At 33.6% G+C, this 17258-nt stretch overlaps 1 protein-coding gene across 1 annotated transcript in view; it reads left to right on the forward strand.

Moving 5' to 3' along the window:
- Nucleotides 1–17258, forward strand: part of LOC111002433 — a 42010-nt gene that overhangs the window by 12150 nt on the left and 12602 nt on the right. Inside the window, exon 3 of the mRNA XM_022272591.2 lies at nt 4223–4273. Within this exon, the coding sequence (XP_022128283.1) occupies nt 4223–4273 (51 nt within the window). The remainder of the gene's footprint in view (nt 1–4222; nt 4274–17258) is intronic.

Raw genomic sequence — 17258 nt, forward strand, 5'->3', positions numbered from 1 at the left:
ATCGCTTCTCAATTTAGTGTTTTAACGTTTAATACATATCTTTCGAACTTAATGTTAGGTTAAAGAATACCAGAGACTGCGCGTCTACGATGGCACAATCTCTGTCTGCCTGTTCCACATATAAATTGTATAAAGAAATTTCATATTAATCAGGTTTTTTAGATTATGTATATTTGTTTGCAATAATCATCACTATTGTGTATCAATAGTACTTACGTAAATGTTTCTAAGTATAAATTATTACCCTGTATTAAATTTTTAAGACAACAATACCATAATTTAGTTTAACAGTGTACATATCAATAGCCTATACCTATATTTTATTGATCAACTGCTTGTGCAAGTAGATTGCTTCAATTTAAATTATTTATTAACTCTGCTCGCGACTTTACTACTTCTGTCAATGTCGACTGTTCTTTAAATGTGAATGTTGCTGCAGTAGGTACTAAAATCATAAGTTTTATTAAGTAAATCATTAAAAAAAATATTACGTAGTTTACTTACGGACTAGGAACAGTGTTGGCCTAGTGGCTTCAGCATGCGATTTCATACCTGAGGTCGTAGGTTCGGTTGTGCACCAATGGACTTTCTTTCTATGTGACGCGCATTTAACATTTTCTCGAACGGTGAAGGAAAACATCGTGAGGAAACCGACCTGTCTTAGACCCAAAAATTCGACGACGTGTGTCAGGCACAGGAGGCTGATCACCTACTTGCCTATTAGATTTAAATGATCATGAAGCAGATTCAGAAATCTGAGGCAAAGACCTAATGAGGTTGTAGCGCCACTGATTTATTTATTTTACTTACCGACTGACTTAAAAATTATACCCTTATTCTTGTATGATGTTTTGTCCTTATAACTTGGAAAAATGACATAACATTCTTAAGCTTATTAAGGCTTATAGTATGCTTGCGGACAAGAGGAAAAGAAATCTGAAAAAAGTATATTTTCGAAGTTATCGGCGTAAATGTTTAGACGATAAAAAATATTATTGTTTTATTTGCTCACCTTTATCGCATAATGTAATAGATAGACTTATCTAACGAAAGTCAAGATATTGGAGTGTAAATTCGCTTTTTTATAAATGTTAATCAATACTTACTTTAAGAATTTCTTTATTTTCACTTTATACTCAATAAATTTTATATATTAAAAAGTTTTACCACAGTGCAGTTTTAACGATTGTCGTAAAAAAGCGGGAATGTACATCTGTCACAGATTACAATAATGCTACAGACTATAGAGCATAGACCATATTCTATTACAGGTATGCGAACAAATATAGTATTTTTTTTCTTTTCTGTCACGCTTACCGATTGCCGCCGAGTGTTAAAACAATGATTGCATGTTTTTAATTCTCTATTTACCTGTTACAAGAATATTCCATTAAGCCGATTTTAATTAAAGGAACCATTGTGAAGATTCCCACTCACACTGTTTTATAAAAAACTACATTATGTGGTAATGCTGTATGGTAACACTATTTATTAAATTCTTGGTTTTGTTTTTCTTATTGCACTGTTTACATTAATTTGTCTCGCACGGGTATTGTATTATTAAAGATTGTGTATTTTCTCTCTTTTCCATGCCTTTCTTTTCACAAAATATTAGTGTGTGTATAGGTACTGATTTAAAAATTGTGGTAGATGCAACAGACTTTAGTGAAAAATATTAAATATTTCTATTATCTATTATTAATTAGAAAAGTCCACGTAAGAAGAGGTTTAATTGTCGGAAGATTGTATCACTTTATATTTATCATCAGAATCTATATTTCTTTACCCAAGAGATAAAATTTAACATAACTTTATTTTTTCCTTTTTTATGGATTGTTTGGTCCTCAAAAAATATTTTATTGCAACTAACCCCATTATAGGTTTCTCCGTCGCACGAGTTTAAGAAATCGTAAATATGAGCATACGTAGGTACATTTTGAATTTGAATTTTAAACTGATTTCTGTTTTATCGTTACGTTAGACCAGATAACTTCTATTTATACATATATTATCGGTGTATTTTTAACAACAAGATATGGAATATCTGATTCACAGTTCCGATTGTACAAATAATGATAAAGGAAAAAACTTTTGACTTTTATGTTTTTTTGTTTTTTTTTTAATTTTTGTTATAAGTTACATTCAATCAGATAATTTTTTACAAGATATAACGAATTCTGATGGTTCCAATTGTAGATTTTGTCTGTACCTATTGCGGTACTTATAAATACATACGTTATTTTGGTAAATTTCCATGACCTTGAGTACATGTGAGTTATCTAAACAATTGATAAACGCCATTTCGTATTGTCACACAATTGTACTAAATCGCCGATACTACAATTTATAAGTCATAGTATTTCACACAATACTTAACTTACTTTGATATATTGAAGAACATAATTCATCCCGTTTTAATTATTGCGTGATAAATGAATGTTAAACTTTTTCGAAAAAAACATCGTGAACGTGCTCAGTTTTTTCGCTATTCTTATAAGCGCAAAATTAGAATTAGAAAGTTATATGTGGTTAAATCCCACTTATCCATCCGTCTCTTTTCATCACAGCGTAAACGCAATTTGACAAAACGGGACATACTTAAGTTAAATATTTCAGGTTCAGTTTTACGAATAGGAGTTTAATCTTTTATACATCGGTGTTAGTATTTCTATATCACTAACATAATAAAATAGAGGAAAATAGTAAAAACGTGACGACCTACCGTAACGACGCGGCCGCTCACGCCAAGGATAAACTAATGGACAGTTATTAGTAGGAAAAACGTCAAGTCATTGAGATACATGCTGGGATAACTATATTCAAGGTGAAGTAATGTTTTAAGACTTTAACAAGACGTTAAATATATTTTTTTCATTTACTGTTTAAAGCTTCAGTAACTAGAGTAAGTGAAAAATAGTTTGCTATAAAGTTACTAATCAGAAAATATAGGTACCCAAAATGTTTAGTTAGTTGATTCAGAGGAAAAAAATTGATTTGACATAGCTGGTGACAATTTTAAATAAGAACGACACTCTTGTCACGTTTTTTATATGTTCTACTGCTCAAGTTGCTGCTCAGTTTTGCGTCCCACAGGTCATTTGGGGGACACCGGGTTAATTGGAAAAAGGGACAGTCCCGTTTAAAACGGGACGTCTGGTCAGGTTAATCATATAACACATTCGAATTGCGAATATTTTGTTAAATGTACTTAGTCTAGCGGTATCACTTTACATCAGGTGTCCTACGAGTATTATAAAAAAATGTATTTAATCTATTTTAATTGATTTTCTTTATTTTGAACATTTTTGGTATTTTTAGTATACTTGTATATAAATACATATTAAAGTCTGGGACCTTTGCCAATAAGATACCAGAGTTACATAGATTACAGAATAATAAAGTTTAATGTATGAAATAAAACGCTTTTATTATTAAAACATTTAATCTACTTAATTCATAAAATATTTTGTGATAACGTTGCGTTTAAAGTTGAATTTTAATGATTTTAAAATCGGAGTCTATAAAACCTATTATCGCTAGACGACGTGGGTGTATCTGTAGGAGTTCAAGTAAATATTTTCCATCTAAACACCGGTTAAGAGCAGATCAAATCAATACCTTATACAAACAAATGCATATTTTATCCCTGATCGGCTAAGATTTAATTTTTCGTAAGGATTTAAATTTTATAATATTAGCTGTTTCTTTTAATTGTCCAGTTAATAACCTCGATCTTACAACTTAATTACTAACATTGATGAAAACTTGTTATATTTTACAACAATTCTTCCTTCTTACATTGTGTATCAGGTTCGTAGTGTTGTTTAAGTTTCTATTTCGTTTTAGTTGTGTTTTTTTGATTGTGTAGTTGCTTATTAAGTTAATATTAATTTATTATTTATTATATATATATAAATATATATTTATTATTAATAAATAATTTTTTCCTTGCTAGTTTGTAATTTTTATGTTCGAATTAAATTGATATGTAAAATTAGTGATGTCATATTTATTGTATATTTTAAGCATTCATATAAATAAATAAATAAATACTTGCACTTTTTTTCTGTCATTAATAAGGTCTATCTTCGCTCTAATACAATGAGAGTTATTATGTAATGTAATCAACAATTGATTCCCATGCCCTTATCTAGCAATACTTAAGCTCATTAATGTTTGATTGTCTGATCTTAAGCAATTTGTAACCAAACTCTGCTTTCAGGTGACTACTGTGCTGACGTCATCATGAAGTGGAACGACGTCACTGACATCAGTAAGTCTATAAAAAAATTCAACCACCCTAGACATTTTTACTCTATCTATAGACAAAATCTGTTATAACGACATCGAAGGTACTACTCATATTTTGTCGTAAAAACCAATAGTCGTAACAGCCGACGACGTTGTTATGAAGAACCTAATACAATAGAGTGACCTTTGATTTTGTTTGTACATATATGTATATATAAATGGTTTGTTGTGCTAAACGATGTCGTAAACGGTTTTGACTGTACTGTTATTGCACCCTTTATCACAGTATATCAGATTTCGTAGTATGTATAAATATTTGATTTAAAGAAAAATTTATTCAAATAAAATTACAGTTAAAAGTCAAAATAATTAGTGGATTTGTGTGTTGGAAATAAATAAAACGAACATAAAAACTCTTTTACCAGTATATTTAAAACGTTTCTATAAATTTGTCTACTACTAAATTATTGGACAAGCGTAAGGCGTGACATAAAAATAACGTCAACGTTCTGGCGCAAGTGTTGGCAACGATAATACTATACTACCGCATCGTACGTATACATATGTACGTATACGCTGCCACGTACGTAGGTGCCCGTAGTACGCAACACTGACTCAGTGGGCGATTTGTAAAATATTCATCGAGTTCATGTAAACTGTCGTGTTGTTCGAATGATTTAAAGTCCTTTTTTAAATGGCAGCGTTTTTATGAGTAACGTGCCAGTGAATTTTCTAGTGGACTGCGAAGGCTTACTATTATTTAAAAAGTTGCAGAGAGGTAGAGGTAGTACCCATAAATGATGGTTTTTTTGCTGCGGGGCCATTGGGGCTATAAGGAGACTCACTTATCAGGGCGCAATGAAATCTTAACCCACGGAACAAGTGCCACGATCGGCGACTCTTTAAAAAATTATTTCCTTTGGTCTATAAGACGTCAAGCTCAGAAGTAACCAAAGCGTAGGTCCAGTTCTTAATAAAACTTATTTATTTCAAAAGAAATAATAGAAAATAAAAATCAAAGATTAGATCATTCAAACGATAAAATGAGCACTTAACCTTCTCTACCTACGGCTATGTGATTAACAAATTTACCTCGCCTCAAATACATCTAAAAATATTTACATGCTACAAATGTTTGGACTGTACACAAATTCATTTGGCCGCTGCAGGGTTATACGTTTTCTTACAAAGTGTTCCTTTTGGCACCGTCCAATTACTTAAAATTATTTGGCATGGTAGAAAGGAAGTCGGTAAGAATGCACGATGCGGGTTCTGTCACCATTGATACGCAAATAGCTTCATGCCAACCGGTCCGCGTTAGTAAATTAGGGTTAATATTAAACATTGAATACTGTAGAGTCATGTACAAATCTATACTCTTAAGTATCCGTATATAACTATTCGTTCCTATATTAATGCATTTAACTTTGCCTGTCAAAGGGTAGTTAGTGGTAAGAGGTAAGAATCATAATCTACGTTCGAACATTAAAAATTTCCAAAAATCCAAAAGCAATGTTTTTTTAGGACGAGTCAAACGGGCAAGAGGCTCTTCTATCTTAAGTGATCCCCCCGCACATAGCCAGAAATCTCGCGAGTGCGTTGCCGACCTGTTAAAATTGCAGAGATTGATTAATGCTGTCTATAATGCTGTTTGTATATGCCAGTCAGTGCAGTCAGAATTAGCGGTTTGATGAGAATTCTCAGGCGTTTCAAGAAGTTATTAATCTGTTTGTTTGCTTGCGGGTTGTGTTGGGAATAAATAATGCAGATGGAGGTTCTGCATTCCGGTTTAATTGTTCGTGTAATTCCTCCGAGGCTGCGGTTTCGCCGTGAGCTTTGCGGTTCGAATCTCCTTTAAACAGCTTACGCTTTACAATCAGCGCTCTCTTACTTACATTCTTTGAAAACGACTCGGAACAGACAGTTCAACTTAGTTTGTTTTATTCTTTCCGCAGTCGCTCGCCTCATAATCAACTCTGCCTTAGGAACTGAGTTGTTTAAAAACAAACTAGGTAGACTTCCTTTGCCGTAATTACCCTAGTTATATACATAATAGGCGTAACCATTTTGCATTGTATGAAATTTACATAAACATAAAATAACAACAAACGTGTTCTGTTTCGCAATAGAAGCGTGACGGTGTTCGCTACAGTGCGCCCGCGCCGAAATTCAGATTACATCATTGCGCAAAAAATGGTTTGCGCTTAAGTGCTTATTACACCATGCGATATTCAGACTGGCTTAGTAAGACTGTCTTAAAATCTAATTAGCAAGCTCGCTATTACACTGGACTGAATATCGCACGCTAACTCATTTTTACTCATTTGCAAAGCGTACGTAGTCGGTGACGGATGTCGCCATGTGACTTAAGAAACTACCTTAGAGTAGGAGTTGCCGAGTTTGAATGACAATTAAAATGTTATATTAGTAATTTATATTATTATATGTAATTTAATAGATACTCCATACATTCAATATGGCAATAAAAATGGCATGTCTCGGTACAAATCAAGAACAGAGCCAGGCTGGCACACTTTAGTATGTTGTCATTAGAGAATCGCAGAAAATTTATTTAAATTTATTGACACATCGTTTGCAGCTAAGATATTCTATAATAAGATTGATTGTCCGAACCTTCTTTCTAAATTTAAGATTCATGTTTGTTTTTACCAATGTATCAGTGTGTCGAGCGTTGGCTAACTTTATCTATAAAAAATAAAAAACATTCCAAAGTACTTTTTTTTCTTGCGAACACTCCATGGTGCACGCGGCCACAGAAAACAAACATGTACAAACGTCTTTGCTCTGCGACTGCCGCGCGCTGACTGAATGATTTAGCGTGCTAAGTCTTATTACACTACACGATATTCAGCAAGTAAGCCAGTAAGCACCGCCGAACCCATTCGGTCGGTCTAATTAGACAGGCTAACTGGCTAACTCTTATTACACTAGGCTGAATCTCAGTAAGACTGTCTGAATATCGCGTGGTGTAATAAGCCTTTTACACAGGTCTCAGGGGGAAGGTGAGGAAGGGGGGGCGGTTTGAACGGCCTTGGCCTTGCTCGAGCGGCCAAGGCGAGCTCTACCTCCAATGTTCCGCAATTATACATGCGCCCACCAGTCTGCCGGATCACTCTGTACATGCCCTGGGGGCTGATGTGTAATGGTCACCTTTTATCTGCACTCTTGTACATGTCAATTTAAAAATTATTTAACTGAGAATTGCCTTAACGAAAATGTAAATGTAAGAAGTTTAATAATGTGATATTACATTTATTAAGTATCAAGAAATTTACTAATACTTGTAGGATCCAGATTATTCGCTTCTACATGCTAATAGATGTGCCATAAAATTCTCTTATTATTACATTATCGACAAGTTAATATTGAGAGCTTGTCTGAACATGTTACAACTCTCTCACTGTGCCTAGAATTATAAATTATCAGTTTGAATCGACTTGTTAGCATTCTTATCCTTAACGATTTTAATTCTTAGTATTAGATTGGAAGTATTTGAGTATTTATTTCTCATAAATGTGTCCCGTTCCTATTATTAAATAAAAAATATTATTGCATTTAGACTAAGCGTATATTTATATAGATTTTCCTGATGTTTTTAATACTTAATTGATTAAAGTACCTATCTACTATCAATTGTCAATCTGACATCGACAGATTTGTATTTGACAGTGTTTGTATTTGGAATATGAACTGTTCTTAAATTTCAAACGGCAATTAAATCAGTTTATTTCAATACAAATTAAATAAATTGAAACGGCCTCATGGTCCATGGATTTCTTAATATTGATTTGAAAATATGATTTATTTAATACTTTACATAAATTACATATCCATAATAATTTAGTACCTGACATCTCTTAGGGCCGGCGCTCACTTTCAGCATCGGAACGGCTGAGAGTCTTAGCTGATAAAAAGCATTATAGTAACTTATGGCAATAAAGTAGAAATTTCCATGATCTATTATCCAGGTAACAAAAATACCGCTTCGGTAAGCTTGAGGTTACTGCATCGGCAGCTTTGAGGCTGCTTCGGGATACTTCGGGATCCTTCGGTACGCCGTCCAGGGTAGCGAGGACGCCTCGTCATCCCTAAGAACGTTGCAGCAAGCCAAGACATAGTTTCCGACAGTATGCGCTTGCATGTAGGAATGCCGAAGGATCCCTTTTCTTGCCTATGCCGATAATGAGCACCGGGCCTTAGATAGCATGCTTTTGATATTTTTATAGACAATAGGCAAATGGCTAGGATACTTCTGTTCCTGAAGCATTAAACCTATTTGGTACGGTACAAGGTATACAGTTACCACAGAATAATATTTGGCAACACGGACTACTAAGCCATGACTTAAAACCAAAATAAACAGTCAAGAAACCAAATATCAATATGAGTCACCTTTGATGTAGTCATGTCACCACTTGAACTAATAAAAAGTCCAGTTAACTGCTTATGTATACCAATGTGATAATAAATATTATTTTTAATGTTACAGCTAATTCGCTAACAGGTTTTGAAAAGAACCTGCTTTTGTATACAACTTTAATAAGTTTGCCTATTAATTTGTATTTTGTATGACTCTTTGGTCCCGGTGTCAGATAAACTAACGTCACAGATAATTTCCATTAAAATCTCTGCTACGAAGCGCAGTTAAGTAATAGAGACGAACTTAAACTGTATGAACAATAGGTTAAGGGATATATTTCTAAAATTGGCTTTAATTATTATACATAAAGTTGTGCTTAATCATCGTAGTTACCAATGCTATGTACTTAAGTTATATTATATAAAAGTTATTTAATACGTCCGACGGCAATACAGTCGTGGAATTAGCTAGTAAATAAATTAAAAAGTACTCTGATGAACCAATTCATTCGCAATTAATGCTTTACGGTTAACATTATATTGGTTAATTAATGAGTCCAAGACGCATCCACGACATGTGACAGGCACAAGCTGATCGCGTACTTGCCTATAATTCCTGTATTCTTTATTATGTACATGTCTATGATTCAACTTCTTCGTCCAGCGCTGTGGTCGATTACGTGTTTATATATCTTCTAATATAGTTTCTTGTCCGTTCTGTTCAGAACAAGACCTCTTGGTAGTCTTGGGAACGGATGGCGTAGTTTTGCTCTTTGGCGAATTTTGTAAACGTTTTTGACATTCATAAGCATGCCTTAAGTCGCATCTAAATTGAATAAATAAATTTTGATTTGATTTTTTTTATATAAAATTCTCGTGGTGTAAGGGACCAAACTCCTCCGAAACGGCTCGACCAATTTTCGTGATCCTTAGCGTGCATATCGGCCAGGGTGGAGAATCGATCAACATTTATTTTTAATCCCCCTAAATGTTAAGGGTGGTCCATCCTCAATTTATATTTTATACAAAATGCATACAAAAATACATGCAACCCTTAATTTTCACCCCTCTACGATCAACCCTTTTATATATTTTTTGAGAGATTTTTTTTTCAATTGCCATAATTGATAGTAGAAATATGAATAATTATTTTTGATGTTGTTTGCTATCAAGGATTGTAATTTAAAATATATTCTTTACTTTAATAAATATTAATTTATTAACCTAAATAAAACATACTTTTATTGTTTATAACGCTTTCGATTATAAAAATATCCCCGCACACTTACAGAAGAGTTATTTTTATTGAATTAATTTTTTTTTTCTAGAAATAACATACACTGAAAAACAACGTTAGCCGGGTCAGCTAGTTTTTCAAAAAACCGTTCAATATATATTTTGTTATTCACAAAGACATGTCGAATCTATTTATAATTGTGTAACGGGATTTTTTGCATTACATACCGATAACGTATCTATAACTTTGAGAATTCATTTAAAATGAGGAGTTTAATATCTTTTTTATCATACAAGAAATAACTGACATTTATCAACTGCGATAACCTGTAATTGATTTAATAAATAAATCCATAAACATGTTGAATCGATATCAAGCGAGAAGTGAGCGGAATAATCGAATAGTAATCGAATAGTAATCGAACAGTAATCACATTGCTCCCGTAAACGATATAGGATCGGGAGGGTGAATTCTAGAGTAGTAATATTGTCATGCCTTATTCATTCCCAAGTATGGGAAAATCAATAGAATTTTTATTCAATTCTCTAATTCCTTCTGTAAAAACCATCTTAGGAGTTCAGGCCATCTAACAGTCGAATTCCGTATAATATGTAATAATACATGACTGCTTATGTATTATATACAAGAAAGCAATTTTAAGTGTTTTTTTTGCTTGTTGTGTTTATGTTTAGTAGTTGATGTTCAGCCTCAATCTACGTACAATGGGTTTAAGACATTATCGTTTTCTCTGGATATTTTCCATGACCTTGGTCAGATCGGTAGATAATATCCAAATATCCATGTTACTTGTAACATGCTCAGAGGATAAGAGTTGAGTTGTGAAGTATTATTCTCGTATGTTTAAACCAATATATCGAATACTTAATGTCTTTGAGTCATGGATGGAAAGTAGCTTAATTAAATATTTTTGACTGAATATTAATTTCATCGATACAGTTTTTTAATTATGTTACCGTTAACGTTAATTACATGAAATATTGAATGCAAAATTACAGCTCGAACGTTGAAGTAATAATGAAATACCTGTAAATTAAAAAGTTTCTGCCGCAAAAATCCAATAAGTAGATATTTTTATGTAATTATGAACGCTAGGGCTTAAAATTTTGTAAAATTACATCAAAGGAATTGTAAGCATAAGTAATATGGTTTATTACAACACGAAGCTTGTATTTTATAACACATATTGTATTTTTAATATAAAGCCCAATATTATATTTAAAAACTGATTAGGAATCGTTAGTTCCTCACTTTTATTTTGATTATATTTTCAAAGATGCCATATTAAAGGCTTATACCGCACGTGGCGAATCAATATTCCGTGTTTTTGTTTTTGTGTTAAATTGATCGCCTATTTACAATAACTAAAGGTACAAAACTGGTTGCAAAGGATTGATTTCCGATAGCAAAACGTTACGATAACGTTCAAGTGTACTTACTTTAAATTACTATAGTAATTTCGTGATTGATACTTTCTGTCATTAGTTTCTTTAACACTTGGCATACGGGGGAGGGCTCCCGTATGCGACAAGTTATTCATAATTATTCCTTGTGCCGCGAACGAGCACAAATTATAAAATTAATTGCTTAATTTCTGCTAAATATTTAGCTAACTACAATACAATTTATGACGATGTTGACAATTGACTTTTTCCACCAAATGTAAAGATGGCGTTTTCCTTTAAAATCTTAAATTGTTCTTTTTTTAATTTCAGTTTTGTTTTTTTTATCTATTAGGTACACAGCTTGTATTGTTTGATCTATAAATTGTCTGTGTTTTCTTTGCGTTGCATTCTAAATGCGAAAAGAATGTAAATCGTTCCAGTAGTTTTTGCATTTGTCACAGACAATAATATTAGTATTTTCTGAAGTTTGTCAACCAAGCACTTGAATGTGAAGTAACTACTGAACCAGTCTTTCATTATTTACCCACAAATAGAGTTGTACAGCATCATTGAATATTTATGAGGTGGATTCGCGAGGAAATAGCGGGAACAAGGGAATAAATCTTATAATGTCAGCACTGAGTGAATCGGTGCACATGCAAATTTGACACACGGACAGGCAGACGTGACGAGACTTTGCTATCTATGGGAAATTCTGAATAATTTAATATTTATAAGCGATTTTCATACATTGGTAAAACAGTTGCAGTAGCTGTTTTGGAAAATACCTGGGCGTAAAAATTTAAAGGGGCTATTTGAACTAATCATTTTCTGCGTCGTCATTCTGCTAGTATTCGAACCTAGAATAGGGAGCGATCCGTCTAAAAAAATCCACTAGGTTGGTTAAAGATTCTTATTTTTCTCCTCTCAACAAAATACTACTGGTTTTACGAAGTATAGTCAACAAAAAGATTTTTGAATGTTAAGACAGTTTTACTAGTAAAAGTTAAAAGTCAAGTTAACGTTACCACCGATTTCAACTAACTCACATTTTTTTTTATTTATACAAACAATACTTAGACTAACATACACATTACTTAAACTAAACAAATGGTATTTGAGAACAAAACCTTACATTCAGCCATCTTGTCTTAAATATGTCGAACTCATTTGTCTGTAATTAACTTTGTCTTTGGTAGACTAATAAACAATTATATGACTCATACATATTAACGTTACGACTTCCCGTTTTGTATGGGACTGTCCCTTTTTCCAATTACAAGTCCGATTGTCCCCGAAATAAACTGTGGGACGCAAAATTGCCCCGTTTTCAAAATTTGAGTCAAATTAAAATAAATTTGTTTTGTATTTTGTGTACCTATGTTTTGGGATTCTTATTATGTAAGCTTACTAAATAAATAACTTTAAACTACTTATTATTTGACCTAAATTAAACCAATGTCCCGTTTTGAGTCAAAGAATAAATGGTCATTTTACTCATACATCCTCTTACGTATCGATATGTTTTTCTTTCGCATTTAAAGAAAAAAGTTAACTCATAAGGCATCTAACTTCGTTTAGTTGCACTGTTTGGATATTCAAAGATTATTTAATGGACGTCTGCAAGCATACAATCGAGAATAGAGTCATCGTAAAATCATTTGCTACTAGTTCACGGTAGAAAAAGTGGTACTACTAATACAGTATAGACTATATTATCCCTAGATATTACATTGTATGACAATTTCTTTACTGCTTATCATAAATATTAAATAAAAAAAAAAACTAATGAATTATTGAATAATTCGCCTTAGGATGCATCAAGAAAAGTACCTCCTTTGCCTAACAAAAAGTATCTGAAAAAATAATTATTATTTCCATATAACACTTACGAACCGGTCTGAGTATAAAGTATAATTCGTCGATATACATAATGACTAACGCATGCCCGAGCTTACACATGTGTGTTAAATGTACTATGTACATAAGAACGTGTGTGCAGGATCAAGTCTGCCCACGCGCAATACAATGTGTACTCTGTACGCGTTACTATACGTGTATATACTATTTCAAAGTATTTAAACATCTATATTTAGTATCGTGTACGATTTGGTGTATTGTACATGTTTTATAAACTTAACCAATACATCAGGATACATTAGGTGATCTCCTCTGCCCACTATTAAGGGTATCTGGATAGAGAGATTAAGAGGCTTGATGAATAAATTATTTGTTATTAAGGCGTTATCTTTGTATGTGATAGGTTTATGAACTCTAGTATTCAAAATGAGCAGTGTTGGCTTAGTGGCTACAGCGTGCGACTCTCATACCTGAAGTCGTAAGTTCGATCCCAGGCTGTGCACCAATGGACTTTCTTTCTATGTGCGTATTTAACATTTGCTCGAACGGTGAAGGAAAACAACGTGAGGAAACCGACATGTCTTAGATCCAAAAAGTCGACGACGTGTGTCAGGCACTGGAGGCTGATCACCTACTTGCATATAGATTTAAAACTGATCATGAAACAGATTCAAAATCTGAGGCCAGGACCTAAAGAGGTTGTAGCGCCACTGATTTATCTTATTCAAACTCAATAGTAAAGCGAACTTTCTAACAAGCATTTTGAACTCGTTCTATAACCAACGTACGTAAAAAAAAACAGTATGAAAAGGTATCTCGGCTTCGTGACTCGCTCTCGTCATCCATAGAATTTTGATCTCCGACTTTACTGCGATAACAATACTTCTCATGAATATTTGACACTAATTTCCTCTTTATTGCATTGGATTAAAGCTGTTTTTAGTGTGACTATAATAACAACAAGTGAACTTGTTCAATAATTCACAAGCGATTCAGATAATTTTAACAGAGCTGTTGTCAAGGTAAACTGGAAGCTTACTCCTAAATATAATATATTTATTCTTAATTTTAACTTAGTTTGCAGTTTCATTAACGGTATTTGTGACGTCATCTCTTATAATTAAGGTTGCATCTCCATTGAACAAAAATACTATGGCGCAAGTATGGGAAAATTATTGAAAAGAATTTTAAATATAATATTAATCGGTCAACTGTCAGATTACATGAATATATTTTATTTTGTGTAGCCAATATTTGTTTAGGTTTCTACTTTAAAAAATCAACGCGTCTTTTCGAAGCATATAAGCAAATTGAATGGATTTTAACACTCTTTCACATTCAACCCACACACCACACCTCAACCAATAAATTATTTGTAAATCTCTTAGTACATGCTTTTGTATTACTCGTAATTCTTCGTATATGTCGTGTAATCCGTTTGGGCTATATTTTTTATTTATAACATTGTAAATATTATCTCAAAAAAGTTGTGTGTTGTCAATAAACTGTAAAAAGAATTAATAAATAAAATAGAGTTTGAAAACAACTTTTACATACAAGATTTTATTGTGAGATGTCGCTGTTGAACCAGTGTGGTAATAGTGTTATGTATATATTTTATGTTTTACCACAGATTTAATACACACTTATTTCATGTCTGCGTTCGATACGATTGATACGTTCATCATTATAAGAGCATACCAAAAGCGCGTACACTGAATTTGGTGAATCTTAAAGAAATTTGCCATAGCGTAGAACTATCAGAAATTGTTTCATATTGGAACACACTCGAGCTCGTCGCTAGATTTGTTTTTCCCATTTCATTTCATTTGAGTCAATTACTTATCTTTATTACACGCTGGTTGGATTCTCTTAGTGCTCTTAACTTATGAGTCAGTAGTTTTAAAACAGTTCTGTGCCAAGAGCGAAGTTGTGATCACGCCTTATGAATTATAGTTTAAGTTAATTGATTTACTAGGTGCCAAAAGTAATGCATAAATTGTTGTTTTTTAAAGTTCAACGTCCAAAAAACGTTTTGTATGTGTTTTTTTTTTAACGGGCAGGAGGCTCACCTGATATTAAGTGATACCGCCGCCCATGGACACTCTCGATGCTAGAGGGCTCGTGAGTGCGTTGCCGGCCTTTTAAGAATTTGTACGCTCTTTTCTTGAAGGACCCTAAGTCGAATTGGTTCAGCATTACTTCAGTGGGCAGCTGGTTCCACAAAGTGGTGGTGCACGGCAAAAACTGCCTTGAAAAACGCGCAGTTGTGGCGTTAACGGCAAAACGGTGACGTTGTTGGAGTTTATATTTTGGTGTTATGAATCTATTTTAGGTTTATAAGCACATACATTTCGTATGTTTGTCAACAAATGTTTGAAAACTTGAAGTGATATCGAAGTATATTGAAGTAATTATAGGTCCGGTTTTAACAGGGCACAGTACAAATCTCATGAAGAAGGTTCTTTATACCTATAACACGTATTGTTTAAGTTAATGTCCTATTACCCCGAGGTGGGGCAGAGGGCGTCCACAGTGAGTCTCCATCGCGTTTGGTCTTGAGCCTCGTATTTCACCTCGCTCCAAGTCCTACCGACTCTCTTTGCCTCGTCTGCGACTGTACGGCGCTGGGTTTGCTTGGGACGGCTACGCTTTCGCTTTCCTTGCAGGTTCCAATCAAGGGCCTGCTTGGGAATATGAAGATATTGAATGATGAATAGATGTTCATACGTTAATACGTATTTGAACCATAGTTTATTAAATCACTTTGAGGTTTTGGGTTGAAATCAAACTACTCTTTCACACACATTTAATTCAAACACCCTTATACATGCGCACACACCCACGATTCATACACCACTATTATTTAATTATATTTTGTTTATTACTTTGTAGTCATCTCTATAATGCTGACCATTTGCTATCCAAGGAGACTGGTGACCTTCTCACTGGACTTCCATGGGTCTATTACATGCAGCATAAAGATTGTCTAAATAAAAAAAATATTGAAATTGAAAAAGACTCCTAACTCATAACGTGTAAATAAATAATCATACAAACATTTGCAAAATGTGTAGCATTTGAGATTTCTGCGACTTCATATATAAAGTGACGCATTTGGGAACATTTAAAGCAATATACTAATAATTAACATAAGGAAAGTTAATAAAAAATCTTCATTTTCTTATAAGGACACACAACTACACACTTGAATTAAAGTGGCTTGGCTCGTAAACCATAGAAAAACACGACAAATTATTTAATGAATTGATCGAAAGAGATCAGATATCAAGAATACATACATTTTGACATAGAAAGACGCTAAAATATAATGAATCTTCCCGATCTTAAACATTTATTGGTGCATTTGAAAAGGGAGTCGACTCTCGATAGTGAATTTCAAAAATTGCCCTGATATTTGATAACAACGTTGTCTGGCGCGTGGTTTGGCGCCGCGCGGTCTGCTGTATGCAAGTTCAAGTCCACCCCCTCCCCCCGTTGGCTTGCACCCCATCCCCCGCGCATTTCAACCCCGCCCCGCACACTGCACTCGGTAGGGTTATTACGAATAGCAACCGGTATCTGATCGCGCGATTGCAGCTATTTGGGGTATGGTATTTATTACCAAAAGTTTAATTTTAAGTTTGTACATATAAATATATCACCATATAGGTGCCGACTGATACCGACAGCTTGCTATAAGCTATTTTTAGCCTAAGATTAGCATCATGTCGTACCCACAACGACCCATCATTCCACCTCTGCTGAGTGTCTGCGTCACAAAATTAAATAAATACATATAACGTTTCAAGATAGCTTAATAGTGAAATGATTAGTTTAATGAGTATCTGTTCATTTTACATACATCAATTAACTGATTAATGATAAAACCTCGTTTGTCAACAATAATCGCTCAGCAAGTGCGAGTGCCAGAAGGTTCGTAATAATGTTCCGTTGCACACGGCGCCCTCCCGTAGCGATGCTTAGCTCAGCGTTTGACTAATTTTGTACTTTGCTCTTTTGTTGTCAGGCATAACTTGTACTTTATAATTATGCAATTTTATGCATGTCTCTCGGTGGGGGATTTTTTTTTTAGTTGTTTTACATTTGTTTTCTTGAAAGTCTCC

Source organism: Pieris rapae, chromosome 15 (assembly GCF_905147795.1).
Source record: "Pieris rapae chromosome 15, ilPieRapa1.1, whole genome shotgun sequence".
Lineage (NCBI taxonomy): Eukaryota > Metazoa > Arthropoda > Insecta > Lepidoptera > Pieridae > Pieris > Pieris rapae.